The following is a 23,729-nucleotide window of genomic DNA, read 5'->3' on the forward strand; positions in this document are numbered from 1 at the left end:
CATAGTTTTTGCTAAGTTTGTTTTGTCATGGTCCAGTTGAACATAAGAAGTAAGAGCAGGAGTAGGCCATACGGCCCCTTGAGCCTGCTCCACCATTCAATAAGATCATGGCTGATCATCGACATCAACTCCACTTTCCCGCCTGATCTCCATATCCCTCGATTCCCCTGAAGTCCAACTACAGGAAATGAAGCCGACAGGGGTTCCTTGAAAAATTCATGCAATGAACTGAAAAACCTACCAGATCTAATGGGATGTCTTCCATCAGCATACGTTACAATGGGCTTGTACTTTATCAAGATGGTGTGGTAGAATCAATAAACTGCACACATGCCAACAGCAACGATCTTTGCAGTCCGTCCAGGAGTTTTTTGCTGTGGATAGACAGTATCTTTCTCCAAGCCCTGCTCCGTATTTGTACTTTGGTATCATCTCGCTGTGTGAAAATGGAGCAACTCGTGCATTGTTCTTTCAAAGTAGAAAGATACAAAATGGAACTTGAAAATAAAATTACTACTTCCATCACAACTTTAGCCCTTCAAAATTCAAGACTGCAGATCTTGGGTTCAGCAAATCCATACGAAGGTTTTCTAAGACCATATTATCAAACTGGTAATTAATGCTACAGACTTTTTAATACCATCATTAATCGTGGCAGCACAGCCATTAAATGAAATCAATTCATACTGTAGTAGTGCTGATCAAGAGTTCAGTAGGCTTCTAATTTTCAGTAAATAGCTCGTGGAGTCGAGCGATTACCGTGCTTTAAGCCTGTCACAGTGAATCACATCATGCAACGTATTACCTTGATGGTTGACTTTTAATGGCCTCTTATTTAGATGACTTTCTCGCTGTGATGTAATGAAGTGTCGTCACTGCGAACATCGTGATAGTTCACGCAGTTAAAGGAAGACGTGCATTTCTACAGTGCCTTTCACGACCTCCGGACGTCCCAAAGCGCTTTACAGCCAATGAAGCACTTTTGAAGTGTAGTCGCTGTTGTAATGTAGGAAACGCAGTAGTTAATTTGCTCACAGTAAGATCCCACAAACAGCAATGTGATAATGACCAGATAATCATTTTGCTTTTAGTGGTGTTGATTGAGGGAGATATTGGCTAGGACACCGGGGATAAACTCCCCTGCTCTTCTTCGAAATAGGGATCTTTTACGTCCACCTGAGAGAGCAGACGGGGCCTCGGTTTAATGTCTCATCTGAAAGACGGCACCTCGGACAGTGCAGCACTCCCTCAGTTACTACCCTGGAGTGCAAGTCTCGAGTGAGATTTGAACCCACAACCTTCTGATTCCAAGACGAGAGTATTACCAACTGAGCCACGACTGATACTGAAGGTGAAGGCTCCAATTTCAAAAAGAGGATCCTATCGTGATGCAGTTTCCAGCAGAAATGAAAATGTACAGATGTAAAGTGGCACATTACCACAAGCCCATAAAGTTTCAGCTATACATAATCACCACCACCATAATGATTGATGCATTAAACGATTAGTAAATCAAATCTGTGCAAAGATTGGGCTCAATATATTGAAGGAGAACACAAGACATCTAGAGGGCATCCAGCCAACCTCATACTTCAAAAAAAATGTTTTTGACTTGATATTTATACAGCTGTCAGAATCTGGGTATTAATCCTGCAGAGCCCTCGATCAGTAAGAATTCCCAGTGTAACTGTGACCCATCTTGGTGGAAGAATATTGAAACCAATTGTTTTTCTGATGAAGATTAAAGATGGGTCAGTGTTGATTACCACTACAGAGAGGACATGACGTGAGAACAACTAGACAAAAGAAGACCAAGGTCCATCTACAAACAGAAAATACTGTAGCTGCTGGAAATCTGAAATAAAAACAGAAAATGCTGGAGATACTCAGCCGGTCAGGCAGCATCTGTGAAGAGAGAAACAGAGTTAACGTTTCAAGTCGATGAGCCTTCGTCAGAACTGGAAAAAAGCAGGAAATGGAACAGATTTTTAAGCAAGTGAAGAGGCCGGGAAATGGGGGAGGGGAGGAAAGAACAAAAGGGAAGGTCTGTGATCGGATGGAAGGCGGAAGAGATTAAGAGACATTAAGAGATATTCAAGGCGAGAGGAGATGTTAATGGGACAGGTTAAGAAACAAAGGATGGCTCGAGATGAAGTGTGAATTGCGCTGGCAGAATGAAAGACAGCTGCCCTGTGGGGGAGAAGAACAAAAGACAGACAGAGTGTGGATAAAAAATATATATAATATATGAAGGGGCCGAGATTATGATCTGAAATTGTTGAACTCTATGTTGAGTCCGGAAGGCTGTAAAGTGCCTAATCGAAAGATGAGGTGCTGTTCCTCAAGCTTACGCTGAGCTTCATTGGAACAATGCAAGAGGCCGAGGACGGTGAGGTCTGAGTGGGAATGGAGCGGTGAATTAAAGTGACAGGCAACCGGAAGCTCGGGGTCCCCCTTACGGACTGAATGGAGGTCCATCTACTTCGTCTTCTGCCATCCTGGTAGTCACATGATAAAACATTAATGGAGTTGTTGACTAATCATAGCAATCAATCTCTATCAATGAGTCTACAACAGAGCCAGACACGAGGTAAGGAAAACCCCCAATGGTGGAGAGCTTTGGGATCCATAGGTCCAAAGTCACCTGTTCCTCCCAAGCCTGCGACACTTGCCGCATCTCATGTCTCAAGTGGGCAACCTCAAGGAAAATATACTGCTTGTTATCATGAACAAAGTACACCACAAGCCTCGTCAGACTTTTGATGCAGTTAAACCAAAATTAATTCAAGATCTGATTTAATCTTAAGGATGTACATAGATGGTTGACATCAACAGTGGACTGCTATTAATGAATAATTCAACACTTTCTCATTGTTAACTCATTTTCCTGGGCCGTTAACTGCACTACAGTTCTATGAAGCATTTTGAGAACCATCAGCTTATAATGGAAGACTTTATGGCACTTGTTGAAAATTGCCTCAAAGGACAACAACCCCATAGCAGAAGTAACTTACGAAAAGACAATGAATTTGAATTTCTAGTCACTGAAGTGTCTTTTGGTGTGAAATTTCTTTATTTTCAGCCTCATGTATGTATTAAATATTCAGTCATTAGTGATATTTTTCTGACCTAGCTTAACTGATTAAAATTAATGTGCTTTTTTTTCTTTTGGTAACCACTTTGAAACCTAAAATCTGTTTTGAAGGAGAAACTCCACTTTAAACAAACGACTTCTCATGTTTGTGTAGTCATGTTAAATTCTGTAGTATGTGCAGGAGTTATTTAACCAGAAGATGTTAAGGAAACCGAGCCCAGATCATTATACAAGGTATGGACGTGAATCCAATTTACTATATTTAATGGGAGCTTTAAAATTCATTCCGGACCATTTTTTTTTTACGGCATCCTAAAGTACTTGGCTGAGGATGTGTTGAGAAATTAAGCTTGCAATATTCAGTATTTTTAAAGGGATTGTGCAATTCTCCTTATCTTGCATCCTACAAAAGGGATGGTATCACTCAGGCTGGCTTATGTTTTGATTACATAGGTTTATTTTGGCACAAACCTAACGTCAGCTTTGTTTGGGCCTAAATTCACTAACATAGAAACGTAGAAGATAGGAGTAGGAGTAGGCCATTCGGCCCCTCGAGCCTGCTCCACCATTTAATGAGATCATGGCTGATCATCCAAATTCAGTACCCTATCCCTGCCTTCTCCCCATATCCCTTGATTCCTTTAGCCTTAAGAAATATATCTAACTCCTTCTTGAATATATTTAATGAATTGGCCTCAACTGCCTTGTGTGGTAGAGAGTTCCACAGGTTCACCACTCTCTGGGTGAAGAAATTCCTCCTCAACTCAGTCCTAAATGGCTTACCCCTTATCCTTAGACTGTGACCCTTGGTTCTGGACTCCCCCGCCATCGGGAACATCCTTCCTACATCTAGTCTGTCTAGTCCTGTTAGAATTTTATAAGTTTCAATGAGATCCCCTCTCATTCATCTAAACTCCAGCGAGTATAAGCCCAATCGACCCAATCTCTCCTCATACGTCATTCCTTCCATCCCAGGTATCAGTCTGGTGAATATTCGCTGCACTCCCTCCATGGCAAGAACATCCTTCCTCAGATAAGGTGACCAAAACTGCACACAATACTCAAGATGTGGTCTCACCAAGGCCCTGTACAATGCAGCAAGACATCCTTGCTCCTGTACTCGAATCCTCTCGCTACGAAGGCCAACATACCATTTGCCTTCTTAACCGCCTGCTGCACCTGCATGCTTACCTTCAGCGACTGGTGCACAAGGACACCCAGGTCTCGTTGCACTTCCCTTCTCCCAATCTATTGCCGTTCAGATAATCTGCCTTCCTGTTTTTGCCACCAAAGTGGATAACCTCACATTTATCCACATTATACTGCATCTGCCCAATCACCCAACTTGTCCAAGTCATACTGGAGTTTTTCGGCATCCTCCTCACAGCACACACGCCCACCCAGCTTTGTGTCATCTGCAAACTTGGAGATACACAATATATATTGTGAATAGCTGGGGTCCTAGCACCAATCCCTGCGGTACCCCACTAGTCACTGCCTGCCACTCGGAAAAAGACCTGTTTATTCCAACTCTTTGCTTCCTGTCTGCCAACCAGTTCTCTATCCAAGTCAGTAACCTTGCCCTCAATCCCATGTGTTTTAACTTTACACGCTAATCTCTTATGCGGGACCTTATCGAAAGCCTTCTGAAAGTCCAAATACACCACATCCACTGGTTCTCTCTTATCTATTCTACCAGTTACATCCTCTCAAAATTCCAGTAGATTAGTCAAGCATGATTTACCTTTTGTAAATCCATGTTGAATTTGTCCGATCCTGTCACTGTTTTCCAAGTGCTCTGCTATTACATCTTTTATAATGGACTCTAGCATTTTCCCCACTACCGATGTCAGGCTTACCGGTCTATAATTCCCCATTTTCTCTCTCCCACCTTTTTTGAATAGTGGGGTTACATTAGCTACCCTCCAATCCATGGGAACTGTTCGAGTCTATAGAATTTTGGAAGATGACCAGCAGTGCATCTACTATTTCTAGGGCCACTTCCTTAAGTACCCCAAGATGTAGATTATCAGGCCCTGGGGATTTATCGGCCTTCATTCCCATCAATTTCCCCAACGCCATTTCCCTACAAATACTGATTTCATTCAGTTCCTCCCTCTCATTAGACCCTATGCTCCCCGACATCTCTGGGAGGTTATTCATGTCCTCCTTTGTGAAGACAGTACCAAAGTATGTATTTAATTGGTCTGCCATTTCTTTGTTCCCCATTATAAATTCCCCTGATTCTGACTGCAAGCGACCTACGCTTGACTTCACCAATCTTTTTCTCTTCACATATCTATAGAAGCTTTTACAGTCTGGTTTTTATGTTCCCTGCAAGCTTACTCTCGTACTCTATTTTCCCCCCCCTTAATTAATCCCTTTGTCCGCCTCCTATCTGAATCCTAAACTGCTCCCAATCCTCAGGTTTGCTGCTTTTTCTGGCCAATTTATATGTCCTCTCCTTGGATCTTATGCTATCCCTAATTTCCCACGGTTGAGTCACCTTTTTTGTTTTATTTTTATGCCAAACAGGGATGAACAAATTCTGTAGTTCATCCATGTGATCTTTAAATGTTTGCCATTGCCTATCCACCGTCAACCCTTTAAGTAACATTCCCCAATCCATCCTAGCCAACTCGCGCCTCATACCATCGTAGTTTCCTTTATTTAAATTCAGGACCCTAGTCTCCGAGTCAACTACTTCACTCTCCATCTTAATGAAGAATTCGATCATAATATGATCGCTCCACCCCCAAGGGGCCTCGCACAACATGATTGCTAATTAATCCTTTCTCATTACGTAATACCCAGTCTAAGATGGCCTAATCTCTAGTTGGTTCCTCGTCATATTGGTCCAGGAAACCATCCCGTATACACTCCAGGAATTCCTCCTCCACAGTATTGTTACTAATTTGGTTAGCCCAATCTATATGTAGATTAAAGTCACCCATGATAACTGCTGTGCCCTTATTGCACGCGTCTCTAATTTCCCGTTTAATGCCATCCCCAACCTCAGCATTACTGTTTGGGGGTCTGCCTACAACTCCCACTAACGTTTTCTACCCCTTGGTATTTCTCAGCTCTACCCATACAGATTCCACGTCATCAGAGCTAATATCCTTCCTTACTATTGTGTTAACCTCTTTAACCAGCAATGCTACCCCACCTCCTTTTCCCTTTTGCCTGTCTTTCCTGAATATTGAATACCCCTGGATGTTGAATTCCCAGCCTTGGTCACCCTGGAGCCATGTCTCCATAATCCCAATTATATCATATCCGTTTACATCTATTTGCGCAGTTAATTCATCCACTTTATTACGAATGCTCCTCGCATTAAGACACAAAGCCATCAAGCTTGTTTTTTTAACACTTAGACCTTTTAGAATTATTATTTACTGTGGCCATGTTTGATTAAACCCTTGATTTCTCTGACTGCCACTTTTGCTTTTCTCCTATCTGTCTTTTGCTTCTATCCTTGCTTCCCTTTCCTCTGTCTCCCTGCACAGGTTCCCAACCCCCTGCCATTTTAGTTTAAACCCTCCCCAACAGCACTAGCAAATACTCCCCCTAGGACATCGGTCCCGGTCCTGCCCAGGTGCAAACTGTCCAGTTTGTACTGGTCCCACCTCCCCCAGAACCGGTTCCAATGTCCCAGGAATTTGAATTCCTCCCCCTTGCACCATTCCTCTAGCCACGTATTCATCTGAAATATCCTTCTATTTCTACTCTGACTAGCACGTGGCTACCTTTTGAGGTCCTATTTTTAGTTTTAGTTTTACTAGACCTAAGTTTTAGTCTAGTAGAAACTGCAGAGTGATAGCTCAACACAGTCATAATCATCATACTTTGCATGCACAAGAGGAAGAGAGGGCTGTGTATAAACACTCCCTATACTAGGTAAGAATCTAAACACCATTCAGTGAGTAAACTGTTGAAAGGCATACATTTTCTCAAAGGAAAATCTTGTGCTTTTTGTTCAAATACTTGCTCCTAATGTTCATGGTTTTTTAGTCAGATTTTCAGCCTCAATGGAGACTTGTTTCAATTCCTTCCCAGCTGCTCCACTGATATCAGCCTGCATGCCCCTGGGAGCCATTCAATGGAGTGGCAACTTCAGACTGCCCTGGGACCCAATCCAGACCTGAACCATCCTGGCATATACACTCTCTCTCTAGTAGATAGTTTTCCCAGCATTGTGCCGTTTCCAGGCTACTCTGAATTAGTGGCTGACATTAAAATGAAGTAGTCTCCTCTCTGGCATGCAGTAGTCTCCTCTCAATTGGTGATCTTACTGGTGGAAGCCCCAATGGAAAGATCCATTTGGGTATGAAATTTGAAGTTCAAAGCAGAGAAACTGTAGTATAATCTTTAACCGTCATTGGGAGAGTACTTCAAACAAAAAGTACCCCCCTGAAAAATAATGTGTCGGTGGGAATCTTTTTATTTTTAAAATTGCCAGTCCCAATAGCTAGAAGATTTTTTAACTTTGTATTTGTGTATATGTAATAAGTATAATATGGCTTCTTTTGATAAAAACTCGTAAATGCCTTTTATACTTAGTTGTGAATTCTTTGTATGTGGGGATTTCTCCAGGCCTACATCAAGCCATGCTTCAGAGAGACTAATGTCTCGGGATTTGGTTAGTATTGGCAAGAAGCGGGATGAGTTTCATCATGTGTTTGAGCATATGGGTTCATCATTCAAGGCTGACCCGACCATCTCATCAGGAGAATTTGCCCAGGAGATAATCACTTTGATGCACCAGATTAAAGGTTGGACATGCATTATTGCATCCTTTTTTATTTAGTTGCAAGAAGTGCTACTGGTAGTGAGACGATAGCACTAAAAGTTGTTGTTTGTTTATCAGTAACATAACCCAATAGGTCATTGAAGCATTGTCTAACGGTACTTATAATCACATTGTAATGTGCACATTCTTCAGAATTGTGTTTAAAATATTGCACTTTTACCTCTTGAGATCTGGGTTAAAATCTAACCAAATGTTATAATCTTTTTCTGATTGTTGAACGTCCTAAGTGAAATGAGTTTGGGCTGTATATTTAATCCAGTTCCCAATAGACACCAATCCAAAACACGCTTGACCTTAAAATTGCGTATCGTGCTTGGAAAGGTCAGCATGTGTTAGCCAGTGGTACTAGTTTTGAGAGTGGATTTCCTTCATACTGTTGGACCAATGAGTGGGGCCATTACATTGGATCTAACCCCCCATTATTCCTGATCTTCGATGCACCTGATGCTGTCATTGTCTCACTTAGAAATAATTTTCACCAATTTGCTTATTTGAATGTTGTCTTGTCCGTATTAAACTTTGCAAATTGCACATCCATTTTGTAATGAGCCTTGCATTAATACTACACTCAGCAGTCTAGCAGAACAGTGCAATTATTTTACACTCTCTTAACCTGTATAAATCGATATTTCTTATCTATCACGAACATTTAGAAGATGGATAGCTATGTTATGCAGTGACAGAATACAGTTGCTTAATTCAAATAATCGGAAGTAAGTGCTTTAGCCCTACATTTCCACTTTGTTGTCTTGCATAAGAATATAAGAAATAGGAGCAGGAGTCGGCTATATGACCCCTCAAACCTGTTCCACCATTCAGTAAGATCATGGCTGATCTTCGACCTCAACTCCACTTTCCTGCACTATCCCCATATCCCTCGATTTCGCCTAGTGTCCAAAAATCTATTGATCTCAGCCTTGAATATACTCATCATCTGAGCATTCACAGCCCTCTGGGCTAGAGAATTCCAAAGATTCACAACCCTGAGTCAACACACAAATCCCTCCGCATACACTTAACAGTCTCTCTCCTTTTTTTAAAAAAAAGATTGTTTTTCTATTCGTCCTACCATAGTGAATAACCTCACATTTCCCCACATTATAATCCATCTGCCACCTTCTTGCTCAACCAGTCTACATCCCTTTGCAGCCTCTCTCTCTCCTCCCCACAGCTTATTTTCCCACCTAACTTTGTATCCTCAGCAAACTTGGAATCATTACACTTGGTCCCCTCATCTAAGTCATTGATCTAGATTAATTCAGAGTATTGGTTAATTTACATTTTGGCATAAAACATACTTTGAATTATTAGACTTTTTTAAAATTGGGAACATTTAATAATTAACTATTGCATTGTAAGATATTGGTGCATGTGGTATGTTATATCTTGAGATTTGAATCAAGTTTTAGTAATTTGCCTAAATGTACAATTGGTTTAATTTTATATAAAATTAAAATTTCTAGTTTTCCACTAAGCTGTTACTCATGGTAATGGGCGGTCATGATTTCTGTTTCAGAAGACCATTTTAAGTCTCCAGATCTAACATTGCACGACCGCTTTTCAAAGTTACAAAATGCAGAGAGTGCACCGAAAGAGGGGCACCTGGGCCCGGAGATACACAGGTATTGTCGTGTCACAGTATACAGGTTTACTTTTATCAAAACAAAACTGTTTCATTCCTTAAGGACATGGTTTGTTTATTTTATTTTTATTTTTGAAAAAGGCGGATTGACATGTCATTGGCAGACTTGCACAACCGAGAAAGGAACTCTGTTGCCAGAAAGGTACTGTACCTCATTTAGTGGGATCATCATTTGCCTTCCAATGCCATTTGTAATTTACCTAGTATAACTGTTTTCATAAGATTCGGAATATAAGACTGTGCAAATAGAAGTTGGAATCTATGTATGTATCTATCACATATTCTGGCATATGCAAAGTATGTGTCACAGTTACACCTGATTAGTTGAAAGGTTACTTTTCATAAAACAGCAACAAAGCACAACTGAATGGGTAGGGAACCACGCAGGGCGAGTAGGTACAATAAACATGATCAAGAAATAGCAATGAGGGATGAAGAAATTAGCACAGGGGAAGCGGTGGAATCACCCAAAATAAGTCTTTGGATGTTCTTTCAGCGGTCATCTTGTTTTATCAGTAACTCAACTGCATTGTACTAAAGAAAAAGAAAGACTTGCATTTATATAGTGCCTTTCACAACCTCAGGATGTCCCAAAACACTTTACAGCCAATGAAGTACTTCTGAAGTGTAGTCACTGTTGTAATGTAGGAAACTCGGCAGCCAATTTCTGCATAGCAAGCTCCCACAAACAGCAATATGATAATGACCAGGTAATCTATTTTTTAATGATGTTGATTGAGGGATAAATATTGCCAGGACACTGGGGATAAACTCGCCTGCTCTTCAAAATAGTGCCATGGGATCTTTTACATCCACCTGAGAGAGCAGACGCGACCTTGATTTAACGTCTCATCCGACAGTACAGCACTCCCTCAGTATTGCACTAAACTGTCAGCCTAGATTTTGTTCAAGTCTCTGGATTGGGACTTGAACCCACAACCTCTGACTCCGAGGCGCGAGTGCTGCCCACTGGAGCATCATAACATTAAAAGAAATACATAATTGATAACCGAATCATCCTGTTTACCCATACGGTTGCCTTTTCTGTGTTTGAAATCTCCAGTGTTTCCTTCTAGAGGCCTGCCTCTCTTTCAAGTACTGAAATTCATGAGGCTTCCAACAGCTTTCAGTGACGATCAACCCCAAAATGCACGAGTGTCACTCTGCACTACAACTCCAGAAAGCACCATTGTTGGTCAGCTAAAGCTGCCTCCCTTCTTCGTCTAATGGAACACATCATATTTTGGAAAGTGGGTGCATAACACACCATGATTTTTTTTTAAGAATGGTTTTGCCATGACTTGCTATTTTTAAATCCTCCCTTTCTCTCCCTCCCCCACCATCCCCACATCTGGCAATGGAAAAGGCCTGACCGTGCTGAAAACCATTACTGTATGTCCAAGTGAATACTTGAAAGTAGCAGTGAAAATTTTCACCAGTCAGGTGTGAATGTTAGTTACATGGTTTTTGCTGTAAAAACTACCTAGCTGTCCTCTTCTCGGTAATGCAGGATAGTAGGTTGTGGATTCTTTTCTGGCTGTAGGCGGGGAAGAGTCTCTGGGCTAAAGCTGGTGGCTGCAGAGTACAAGTGCAACGGAATGTCTAACTAGGTCTGCAGGTGTGTTTCAGAAAGCAGGTGGTGACCGGCAAAAGGGATCCAGACTGCATTTTGCATTGGTGGCTGCTCGGGGGAAGGATCTGGTTGGGCTGCAGGGTAGCATTGGGAAGTGGGAGTTGATTGTGCGGTGGGAGTGGTATGAAGGGGCTGGTCCACTGCAACACTTAGAAGCTGAAAGTATATATAAATCTATTGGAAATTTAATTTCCAACACCCAGGCATAGCTAAATAGCGTGACATGACCTTCCTGTAAACAAAAGAATTACGTAATCTAGTAAAAGTTTTGGAACGAGCTTGAATTTCTATAGTGGCTTTCACAACCCCCAGCATGCCCGAAAGCACTTTACAGCCAATAAAGTGCTGTACTTTGAAATGCTGTCGCTGTTGTAATGTGGGAAACGCAGCAGCCAATTTGCACACAGCAAGGCCCCCAAAACAACGAGATAAAGACCAGATAATCTGCTTTTAGATGTTGTTTGAGGGATAAATATTGGCCAGAACACCAGGGAGAACTCCCCAGCTCTCTTCTTCAAAATAGTGCCACCCGAGAGGGCAAATGTTTAACGTCTCATCAGAAAGACTGCACCTCTGACAGTGCAGCACTCCCTCAGTACTGCGTTGAAGTGCCAGCCTAGATTATGTGCTCAAGTCTCTAGGGAAGGCTTGAACCCACGGTCTTCTGACATTTTTCTATATTTACATAGTTACAAAGAGTACAAACATGCTATGTTCGAGGCAGGGTCAGTCCTGTATCTCATTTGGTTCTGTTCAGTATCCAGCTCATGAACACTTCAGTCCACCTCAAACTCTGGCTTTTGTCATTCACTGTTGTCAGGCAACAGAGGACTAACCTTGTCCTTTGCTTCAAAATGGCCCTTATATCCTGCTCCAGTTCATTCTCTGAACTGCTCCACTCCCTGGGCCTGTGCTGCATTCTGTATCTGACTGCCCTGCTCCTCTCCCTCACCCAACTGCTCCACTCCCCGGACTGTTCCCCAACCTATTTGTGACCTAAAAAACAGCTTGTGTGCATAATTAGACACTTTTTACAATTTGTTAAACACCCACGCTTTTTATAAAAAAAAAAAAAAAAAAATACCTGACAACTCAATTATTCATTGAAGGTAAGCTGATCAATCTACTGTTAAGTGTTTCTGTCCTGCTGCAGTTTTAACTTGATTTCCCAGAAAAGCATTCTGTTGGGATGGAATTGATGGCTTGCAAAATAATTCTTGATAAAAATGAAGGATTGCTATTTCTTTTGAGTCTCCTATGCCTGATTTTGTTTTACTTGTGTATGCTTTCTAATACTCAGACAAGCACATGGGTTGCGGTAAATCCAGATGACCTTCGCCATGACATAGAGAGAAGGAGGAAGGAAAGATTGCAGGTCAAGTATGAGGAACCCTATCCAGCTGCGGAGCGTAGGTTGCTTTCTCACAGGTGACTTGGATTAATCATTCCCAGAATATTAAATATTTGTACAAGATTCCTTCCACTCTTAGAACTTCAGGACGTCACTCTGGCCCTTGCATATCAGTCCACCTTACTGACCATTTAGTAGACTCCGAACTAAATATTGTTACTTTGACAAGACTTTCAGCAGGGAACAGTTCAAATGTTCAGTCGGAAGGGATTCCTCGAACTGGCCTGGAGGAGCTACACAAAGGCAGTGCAGGGTGACCTGTACTTTTTTCTGTGGCTCTCCACGCCTCCCTGACGTAGAGCTAAGATTAGGAACTGACTGCATTTTGGGGGCCGTGCCCTTGAACCCATGTCCAACACTCTGGCGCAGTGAGTTAGAGAACCTACACTATACTGCCTTATTAAATGTAGTCATTACAGTGAGCTGTTGGCAGGCTTTCTGGAACTGCTGAGCTATGTTTCCTCCTCAAGCCAGGTAAGCAGCATTAAGCATTTCTATCTCCTATGTAGACTTCTCAATTCATGCTTGTTCATCTACTGTAACACAAGGGAGTTTGTTTCTTAACCCTTTCCACCCCCGAATTAACACTAGTGTGTGTGTGGAAAGTATATTCACCCAGCTAGTCTGTTTCCAGCAACAGTAAACCAGTTGTCCACTGCAAAAAGTCCATAGGGGAAAAAATAATAAATCTTTCAGGGTTCAACACCAAACTGATTTATTAGAACAAATATTGAACATTATTCTTTTCACTAATGTATTCTATAAATAATTCAAACTGGACCATGTCGAGGGGCTGAATGGCCTATTCCTGTTCCTATGTAGTTTATGGAGTAACATTTTAGTATTTGCATCCTTTGTACACTTTCCTTGCTCTTGTATCTCATTCTTTGATTTGAGCTTCAGTTGCCCAAAATTATATACTTTTTTTTAACAGATCTGAGAGGCGTGTAAAGTCCCGGTCACCCAATCGAGTGAAAGCATCAAGAAATCCACATTTTAAAAAGCCATCAATTGGGTTTATGGAGCATCGCATGAGAATAGCAAAAAAGCCCATCACGGTCAGTAATGGATTAATCAGTTAGTAGTCTGTAATATAATTCACACTTCATCTCGAGCCATCCTTTGTTTCTTAACCTGGCCCATTACCATCTCCTTTTGCCTTGAATATCTCTTAATCTCTCCTGCCTTCCACCCTATCACAGACCTTCCCTTTTGTTCTTTCCTCCCCTCCCTCCTTTCCCAGCCCCTACACTTGCTTAAAATCTGTTACATCTCCAGCTTTTTCCAGTTCTGACGAAAGGTCATCGACCTGAAACGTTAACTCTGTTTCTCTCTTCACAGATGCTGCCTGACCTGCTGAGTATCTCCAGTATTTTCTGTTTATTTCAGATTTCCAGCATCTGCAGTATTTTCTTTTTGTTGTAGTCTGTGTGTTTTAGATCCGGGGTTCTCAGTAATTTTGCTTCTGAGGCCCCCCCCGTTATAAAAATTCAATGGACCCCCTGTAACACAACACAAATATTTTTTTTTCTGTATAAAAATTAGTTAGACAATTAAACATATATATTTATTATTTTTGTTTTACTTAATGTGAAACTTGTTGCTGGTGCTTGTGTTCAAATCGCTGCGTGGCCTCGCCACTCCCTGTATCTATAACCACCTCCAGCCCTACAACCATCTGAGGTCTCTGTACTCCTCCAATTCTGGCCTCTTGCGCATCCCTGATTTTCATCACTCCACCATTGGCGTCTGTGCTTTCAGCTGGCTAGTCCCAAAGCTCTGGAATTCCTTTCATAAACCTCTCTCCGTCTCGCTACCCCTCTCTCCTTTAAAACGCTCCTTAAAACCTACCTCTTTGGTTAATCTTTTGGTTACCTATACTAATATCTCATTGTGATTCGGTGTCAAATTTTGTTTAATAACGCTCATGTGAGGCACCTTTGGACGTTTTGCTATATAAATGCAAGTTGTTCTTGTTGAGGCTGCGGCCATTCCCGGGATTCTGCAGACCGTGTGGGAGAAGGTTAGTTTGGTGACTGTAGCAGAACCGCCCGGAATAGACACAACAATCGGTTTAAATCAGTTGCAAATTATTCATCAAATGCTGCACTTATTTCGAAGGTATCATCGGTTATTGTGTGACTGTGACGTTTCACTGAACTGACCCGCAATATAATCCCTCGCCTTCTGAAATGTCAGCCCGTCCTTTTGCTCCATCTGTTTCTGCAACTTTGAAACCTTCTCAATCGAATTAAAACATCTGGGCCCAGATCCCACAACATGCAAGGGGGCTGCACACCATCTCCCCATAAAATATATTCTAACTTCAGTCTCTGGTGCACATTTCTACAAATTTTGTTCATTTAACATGTTTGCATCCTATAAAGTCCCCATGACCTATCTGAGGATTTAGATTCAGTTAAGGAATAAGATGGGGAGCTCTTACTCTAGCAAGCCTCAGTCCTTGCTCCCAGGATTCATTCTGCCGCTTGTTCCCAGGTTGCACTTCTTGGCCTTGGGCGGTGTACGATGGTGGGAAATGTACAGGAAACTCTTTATTATCCGGCACCGGCGTGGTGCCGGTTTATCAAAAAGTCCGGATTACAGAGAAGTATAGTTTAAAAGGTACGAGAGCTCCGTACACAGCAACAAATCCAGGCTTCCCTGTTGCTTAGCAACATGTGCAGGAACTCCGGCCACAGACCAAGCGTCCCTGTTGCTTAGCAACAAGTGCAGGAACCCTGTTTACACAGCCACATAGCCAGGAACTGCCACTAATATGAAGTAAAACTTACCTGAACCTGCTCCTGAATTTTGCCGGTTAACAGATTTCTGGTTATTTAGGTGCCGGTAAATCAAGAGTTTCCTGTACTGGTATACTCCAAATAACATAACTCTTGTGTAGGGTATGGCAGAGGAATGGGCCAACTAAAATGCATTGTAAGTGCTGTACCTACACACTGCCACTTGTCTAAAATCAGACCGGAAAAGAGATAGATAGAACTAGATGGCAGAAGAGGAGATAGAAATAGAAAAGTAAAAGTAACAGCAATACGAGGAGGACAGAAGCAGGGAAAAGAAACACTCCAAATAATTGTGAGCAATGCTACGAGATCCACTGATGCATATGTATAAAGTCTTGCACTGTAACTTGGCATATGGGAAGCACGGGTATTGTGTACAAAGACACTATGTAAATGTTTGTAATAGAAGAACCCCATGTTAATGTTTGACCATCACACTTTCAGCCAATTGAATCAAGCAGAATTCTTTTGAAAACCTGTTCATTAGCCATTGTTTTTCTCAGTAACTGAAATTTCTGTTGTCCAAAATAAGCAAAATGCTTGGACTTGGAATTGCTGTTTTTACCCACTGTGGTGACGGTGACTATCACCAGCCAACAGATGCTGTAGCCTAAGCACATTTCCTGGGCTGCATCATTACCATTTAACTAGTCAAATGATACAGTGCTTCTCTCTGTCTCCAAAATTAGTTGAAGCTGAAGGATAAATTTCAAAATCTTTATTCAGATAAAGTTTCTATTGTGTTTTTTAAGATGGTGGGGGGGGGGGAGAGACACATAGCAGACTATACTGATTACATGCTGGTTTTAGCTTTTGTTTTTTAATTATAATAAATACACTAAAAATAAATTTACTGTATTAAGCTGTATTTCATCATCCTAAATTGAGTTTTTTTAAACAAATGTTGAACTTTGAAAGCCTGTAATTAAAATGTCTCGCAGCGGTTATAAAAGAGAGAGAGAGAGAGACTGGTACCGTTATAAAGCACCAAATTCATCGTTTGCAGAGGTCGCAGTTAAAAATTCCTGCTGCTAGATGCAAGCCCCATGCTGTCTGCTACATGCACTTCCTCCTCCCCTTACCACAGACAAACACCAGCAATCTACCAGTGACCTAAACCCCACCTTCCATCCTCCAGTTCCCCGTCCATAGTTTGACTAAACTGCAAGCTGTGTCTCAGCAGAAAACTCCTTCTGCCCACATGCTGCCAAACCCCAGCAGCCCCATCACCGTGTTGCCAAATTTGAAAACCATCACTCAGTTCTGCCAAAGTCCAGGATCACCACCCAGCCATGCTACCGAAGCACTGGACTGACCTTTCCCAGTGCATCTAAACCCAATTCTCCCTACTCTAAATACCTGATACCTACTTTCAACTGGTACATCTTGCATACCATCTTGTGTATTCTCAGTTTTAAAACTGGTGAATCATTTTTATAAGTGTGCTCAAATGTTTTGCTTTACAGTTTGAGGTTAAAGAAAATCATGGGCTTTGCATGGAATTTGAAACCACATTCTGCTCTCTATACAACTACTTTCTGACAATTTATAGATGTTGTTTCAAACTGTTTCTGCAGGAGAAGCTGCACATGGAGACTGCGGCTAGAAAGCATTTTGTATCAACAAAACGAAAAATGGGAGAGGCCTCGGAGCCTAGAAGTTTTCAAAGACCTTTCAAGGTATTTAAGTGTATCTTAACACACATTTGTGGTCGTACATGTGGAATTGTTCTGCGTTTCAAGTAAGCTGATTTTGTGTAGGAACCAATTTGGAGACAATACAATGTAAACAGATGCCACGCCCTCGACTGTATCTGCTCATTTAACATGCCAGAACATGTTCGCAGTCTGTAAGAAGCCTCAAGAGTTTTGCATCCACATAGCATCTTGTGTATGCACCTGCACACAAACCATCAAATCATGCAAATGCCTCAGTGGGAATCGGTGATCTAAATGGAGAACCCCATTTGTTTTTGGGCACCTGGATTTCCATAGTGTATTTAAATTATGCCCAACCCTGTTAACCTGTGACATTCTTAGAAGCTGTCAATACATAGTGCCACAATAAAAGCTTTTGTGTGCATAATGTTACTCGGCATGCTCCCTGGAGGGAATCCTGTACCTGTGGTGCAACAGTAGCAACGCCAGAACATTTTCAATAAAGAAAAAAGACAGACGGCATTTCTCCAGCGCCTTTCATGACCACCCAAAGCGCTTTACAGCCAATGAAGTACTTTTGAAGTGTAGCCACTGTTGTAATGTAGGAAACGCGGCAGCCAATTTGCGCACCGCAAGATCCCACAAACAGCAATGTGATGATGACCAGATAATTTTTATTTTGTTATGTTGATTGAAGGATAAATATTGTCCAGGAAACCGGGGATAACCCCCCTGCTCCTCTTCGAAATTGTGCCTTGGGAACTTTTACATCTACCTGAGAGAGCAGACAGGGCCTCGGTTTAACGTCTCATCTGAAAGACGGCACCTCCGACAGTGCAGCACTCCCTCAGCACTGCACTGGAGAGTCAGCCTAGCTTTTTGTGCTCAAGCCTCTAGACTGGCACTTGAACCCACAACCTTCTGACGCATTTGAGGCAGAAAACCACTTGAGCACTAACTGCAAGATGTCCAAAGAACTAATGTAAAAAAAAAACTTCCAAACAAGCTTTATTATTGGTGCTGGTACTCCTTGCCTTTATCTGAGCCTTTTTACCTTGTATTATAGGTAATCCAGTGAAGCAGTTTGTTAGGAAACAGTCTTGATTTCTAATGAGGTTAATGGTCTACTGATGACTGGTATAAAGTTTTGATCAGTAGGGATCCCTGGGCCACTGCACCCGGTGCTCCCGCGCAACAACTTCAGCAAGTACCTGCTGCTTCGTACCTTGTAGTAATTGCATCCCTTCCCAGGGTTTACTTTGAATCTTCAGGGCTTGAAGTTGTCACAACTGATGTGGAGGTTTATTCCTGATCAGTTCCATTATTTTTCCCAATATTGGTGTAAGATCCTGGAGTTATCAAAAGATTTTTTGGAGATGGAGCAAGGTTTTTTAAGAATATCTTGGACATTTTCTCTGGTTACTAGTGTTCCTCGGAAGGTTAAATAATTTGATTTAGTTGTTGAGGGGACAAAATGTATAAACAGGCTTGATGGGCTGATGAATAGCCTTTCAATTCATGCTTTCTTATTCTGTTTTTTCTTGTTTAACCATTTGAGACCGCGTTAAATAATTGTATTTGTATGTTGTAATGTGTGTGTGACTCTTGGAGATTGCATTCAGCCTGTTGGGGATACCCACTCCAGATTGTCATTTAATAGCTAATCTAATGATTTATAGTTTAATCTGTCCACCTATTTGTAAATTCCGTGGTCTGTCAAAAGTGCCCGGAGTCGGTCTGTTTTCCCTGTACAGGCATCACAATAGTTTTTTTATGGTTAAGCCTACACTGACTCTGATTTTTGCAGCATTTTGCGAAGGATTATTCATCATATGGGCGAAAGAAAGGTTTTAATGTTGAATCCAAGTACCGGCGTATATATGGTGTTGGTTTCGGACGTACTAATCACAGGATATTCACCAAACACTTCAGGGATGGGGTGGCAAGAAAAAGGAGAGATGAAAGGGTAAGGATTTGTTCATTTGGAAATTCATTTTTGATCTGATGGGAGCTGATTGAAATTGAATTTGCATGCTGCTGATTTAGTGCCTGCTGCAAGCCTGACCTTCCATTTTCCCACTGCTGGTTTATATTTCTTCTTGCTTTCCCTCTCCTCTTTCTCCTACCATGTCCAACTTTTCATCTGGGGAATTGTATGAGTAATCTATTCCCAGTAATCTTGTCAGTTTCATTTTTAAAGAGGCCGCTAGAACGGTTTACAAGTGGACCAAGACTGATGTGCTTTTCTTTGTTTTTGATCCTCGTGTTCTTCGACTTCTTGGAAGGAGAGGAGAGAGACACTTACCTTAATGTAGCACAAATCGGTTATTCAAAAAATACATTTTGCTGAAATGTTGCAGAATATGGTCCCTATATGGTGAAACAAAATTTGCAATGTTAATGTATCCCCTTAATACTTGAAAACTTCAACTTTATCCGCTTCCAAACCTCTCCTCCTTTACACTGTATCTGCTTCACTTTTCACAGTCGACCTCTTGCTAACCGGGGCGCTCTGCACTGCCAGGCTCTGAGTCTATATCTGTCCCTGGCTGCTTTTATCTCCCAATGTTGCTTGTGATCATCACTGGGATATCACTGAAGCTTAATGGTGAATGTGAAATTTTCATATTGAGATGCAGCTAGCGATGCAATCCTTCCAAGCGTTGGTTGTGTCTGAAGAGAACAATTTGAACTATATAACACTAGTGAGTTGCTTTGGTTATTAAGCTGTCACTAATGGCAGGGTGAGAGTGATTTGAGGTGCTCAGTTCAGAGTATCACACAATATTAAGTGCATTTTAAGGAGGTTGTTTCCCCCCCCCCCCCCTTTAAGAGTGTTGGTGCCTTTCAATTTTACGGATATTGAGCCTAGCAGTGCAGAGCTACATTTAGCATTAATCTGTCCCTTGACCTGCCTTAAACACATGAACTCCAAATGGTGCAATTATTTCATGTAAATTATCTTCATAGTGGTTTCAGTTTAATTTATAGTTTTGAATTTGAAGTTTTCAACTAAGTGACTTCCAAGATTACATAACTCCAGTTGACCTCTTGGTTTATTTTGTATCCTTTTATTCTTTGCTTTTGAAAAAGAAAGTAATGTATTGATGAGTTACACATTCAGTTTAATATTTCTTCACTTGTGTCATCCACATGATCAGCAATATGAAAGCAGTGGGAGTAACAATGCAGCTCTGCATAGTTCAGTGTAAGTTCCAAATACACCATTGATTCGAATTCTGTAGCATTGCGCAGGATAAGACCCCTTGCTCTTCTCTGTCAGCCATGGCTCAGTGGGCAGCACTCTTGCCTCTGAGTTAGATGGTAGAGGGTTCAAGTCCCACTCCAGAGACTTGAGCACACAAATCTAGGCTGACTCCAGTGCAGTGCTGAGGGAGTGCTGCACTGGTCGGAGGTGCTGTCTTTCGGATGAGACGTTAAACCAAGGCCCCGTCTGCCCTCTCAGGTGGACATAAAAGATCCTATGGCACTATTTTGAAGAAGAGCAGGGGAGTTATCCCCGGTGTCCTGCCCAATATTGATCTCTCAATCAACATCACTAAAAAACAGATTATCTGATCATTATCACGTTACTGTTTGTGGGAGCTTGCTGTGCGCAAATTGGCTGCCGTGTTTCCCACATTACAACAGTGACTACACTTCCAAAATACTTCATTGGCTGTAAAGCGTTTTGAGACGTCCGGTGGTCGTGAAAGGCGCTATAGAAATGTAAATCTTTCTTTCTCCCATGACACTCCACCTGACAAAAATCACTAAGAAATTGTGGTACTTTGGCAGTGTGTAATGTACCTGTTGATTTTCTTTCTTGGCCAGGAATTACCCAGCAGTACCACAGACAAGTAACTGATGGGAAAGTGGAAGAGCTCGGATCGCAATGTATATTTGTGATGGAAGTCTCCAGAGCACTACACATTTCAGTTGAAGTAAATGCATATACCCGTTGCAGATTGCCGTGAATGCTATTGTTTGTGCACCTTGTTTTACTGTAGTTAGTGGTGCATAATACATTTTTTTCAAAAGTACCCTGGATAATCTGGACATTGGTTAAAATACTGTCTTCAGTACGATTTGATACAGGCCCCACTGTTCTCCAATTAATCTCAAATGTACCCTCTTCTGAGCCCTCCGCTCCAGTATTCAGACATGAATAATTTGTTAATGTTAACTGCAATATAAATAATTGTGATTAAACACCAATTTGTTTAAATGTTACCAAAACGATGACGTGCCGAGGTTAAAAATAGTTGCATAGTGCTTTGCAAAACTAGAGGTGTCGATCAGTGATTGAAGAAACAAGTAGTGGGGAACGTTTAAAAATTAAACTCTCGGTGATTTTTGCCCTTTGCTGTAGGAGACCGAGCAGGAGATGCTTGTTGCTTATTGGTGTACTCGTGAATAAAAGTACAAATGTTTTCAGTTCTTTATATTGTAAGCTTTGTGACTGGGTTGACTTCCCTTGAGGGAGGGGTAAATGAATCCCACGCTACTGTCAAGCTTTTGATTTGAACATGCAATTCTACATGTGCAAATAAACGATGTTAATGTTTCGGTGCGAGAGATGTTGTTTGGGACTTTGCTGTAGTTCTTACCTGTTCTATTCAGGTGGGAATTGTTCTCCAATGGTAACATTGTAGGTAGTGTTAGTAGCAGAGAATAATTAAATCGAGAAGTGAGGCGAGACTGGAGTGTGAAAGAAAGTGATAAAAAACAAGAAAGGTAGGACAAGCAATGCAGCAAAAAGGAGACAACACAAGACTACAACAAAGTGTAAAAGGGCAAGGCACTGAAGACTAAGCAAGAGGCAAAGAATAGGGAGGGATGTGAATGGCAGAATTATTTACTTTTTTTTAATGTCCCTTTGATTTCACTAATGTCACTTAATCGTGTGTCCCGTGTTGCCATGTGTGTACAGCCTAAGATAAGTTCTTGCACTTCCAGACTGAGAGTGCATGTGGGACTGTCTCCATTCTTGAACCTGCTTCATGCTCCTGTGTGTTCAGATACCAGTGCTAAACGATTGTGGATTGCTGTACAGCAAAAGTTGTGCCCATAGTCTATATTTTCAAAAAGTGAAGCTTGGTAGCGAGGGCCTGAATTTGCTCGTGTTAAGATGAAGTGCATGGGGGCTTTCCTCTCATGTCAGTGCCTGTGAATGACTCATTAAAAACCACCTTTTTCCCAATACATTATTCCTGAAATGTAGAATAATTCCATTGGGGATCTAGTCAACATACAATTGTTATATATCTTGAATATTTTGAATTCTGTATTTTACACTTGGATGAAGCACAGTTACATTGTGTATTTCCAGTTTGTGAACTGTTGTGGAGCCTCTGTTGATTAGATCACCCGCTTTAGGGACCTTCATTGGGTTTGATTTAGTTATTGGTTAACTTTAAATGCCAAGTGTTGTCCCACTGACCATTGTGGCCATTTGTACATTTACTGGAACAACCCATGCTATGTTTCCAGTGTTCTTTTCGATGCTTCACCCACAGGCCAACTCTTAAACCATGGATAGATAGTGTGGTGGGAACGTCAGGTCAGTATTTTGGGTGACACTGAATCATTTTAAAACCTCAACCTTTGTAAAGTTCTATGCAACCATTTCTACCTTGTATTGAGCGATTGGCTTTAAAAAGCTTATTGAACTAGTTTGTCCAATGATTTAAATATGCACATATTCAAATTGAAATGGTTCTATGTCCTAGCTATTTCTCTGGTTGTTTTCACATCTCTAGTGATTGTACAAATGTATTAGTGACTTTCAAAATGAATTTTTGATCCACAAGTATACACCAAGCATGCGATCCTTTTCAATATGCTGCCCAGTAAACAACTGGAGACATAAAACTGAAGTGAAGAAGCATTTCTAGAATCCTTTGTCTGCGGATTGCTTTGGTAACATTTTTGTTGCTTTTCTGTGCAGTGATGTTGTGACCACATGGCAACATTTTGTTAATGGCTTTCTAACGGTTGACCGTGCATAGTAATGTTTTATTTTAAACTGCTTTAGTATCCAAAGTTGTGAAACTCAAGTCGGTAGCAAGCGTGGGTTGAAATTCCTATTAAGAATTTAATGAAGCCATGTTCTTACACTACTGTCGATGCTTTTACTTCTGTCGTCTTTAAGCTACTTGTTTATTGAATTAAACTTCCTTCTGTTGCTTTAAACCTGTGTATTTGTGCTGTGTACTTCCACTGTCTTTGTGTAAGAGTGGCTATTTCATTACACTGGAGCCTTGCAACCTTTAAATGAGGCATCCTGTATGGTCAGCACAACAAATAGCAAGCACATGTAAGGATTAACATCTATTGAATATCTTGAGCAGCAGTGATCTTGTGTGGAGTTTTAAAAATATATATAATTTAATCTTTACTCACTACATCCCTGCCCTTTGGAACTCTCCCCAAACCGCTTTACCTTGTTATACCACTCGACCTTCAAACGCTTTCTTTAGAAACCTGACTCTGACCATGTCTTTGGCCTTCCCTTCTAGCCCCCCTCCTCAGCCTTTTTCTTTTCTGCCCAATGACCTTCCCTCTGCCATTTAAAGTCCCATGAAATGTCTTTTACAGGAGGAGTGCTACTTAATAAAGTTTCTCTTAACTCTGCAATCCATCACTCCTTTCAATCAACTAGAAATGATCAG

At 41.4% G+C, this 23,729-nt stretch overlaps 1 protein-coding gene across 4 annotated transcripts in view; it reads left to right on the forward strand.

The window, feature by feature from the left end:
• The window catches only part of LOC147107289 (BCLAF1 and THRAP3 family member 3-like), a 397,394-nt gene extending 374,144 nt beyond the window's left edge, over nt 1–23,250 (forward strand). For 2 of the 4 annotated variants that reach the window (XM_086006167.1, XM_086006166.1), the window contains exons 5-13: nt 7,691–7,869; nt 9,424–9,529; nt 9,631–9,691; nt 12,483–12,610; nt 13,528–13,651; nt 16,975–17,076; nt 18,863–19,021; nt 20,217–20,263; nt 20,890–23,250. In XM_086006167.1, the coding sequence (XP_085862293.1) occupies nt 7,691–7,869; nt 9,424–9,529; nt 9,631–9,691; nt 12,483–12,610; nt 13,528–13,651; nt 16,975–17,076; nt 18,863–19,021; nt 20,217–20,263; nt 20,890–20,923 (940 nt within the window). In that variant the 3' untranslated portion in view covers nt 20,924–23,250. The remainder of the gene's footprint in view (nt 1–7,690; nt 7,870–9,423; nt 9,530–9,630; nt 9,692–12,482; nt 12,611–13,527; nt 13,652–16,974; nt 17,077–18,862; nt 19,022–20,216; nt 20,264–20,889) is intronic. The other 2 variants (XM_086006168.1, XM_086006169.1) reach the window with 2 other exon arrangements.
• Nucleotides 23,251–23,729: the final 479 nt, after the last annotated feature.

The sequence above is a fragment of the Somniosus microcephalus genome, chromosome 14 (genome assembly GCF_052327205.1).
Source record: "Somniosus microcephalus isolate GS21.2 chromosome 14, FLI_Smic_1.0, whole genome shotgun sequence".
In the NCBI taxonomy this organism is placed as follows: domain Eukaryota; kingdom Metazoa; phylum Chordata; class Chondrichthyes; order Squaliformes; family Somniosidae; genus Somniosus; species Somniosus microcephalus.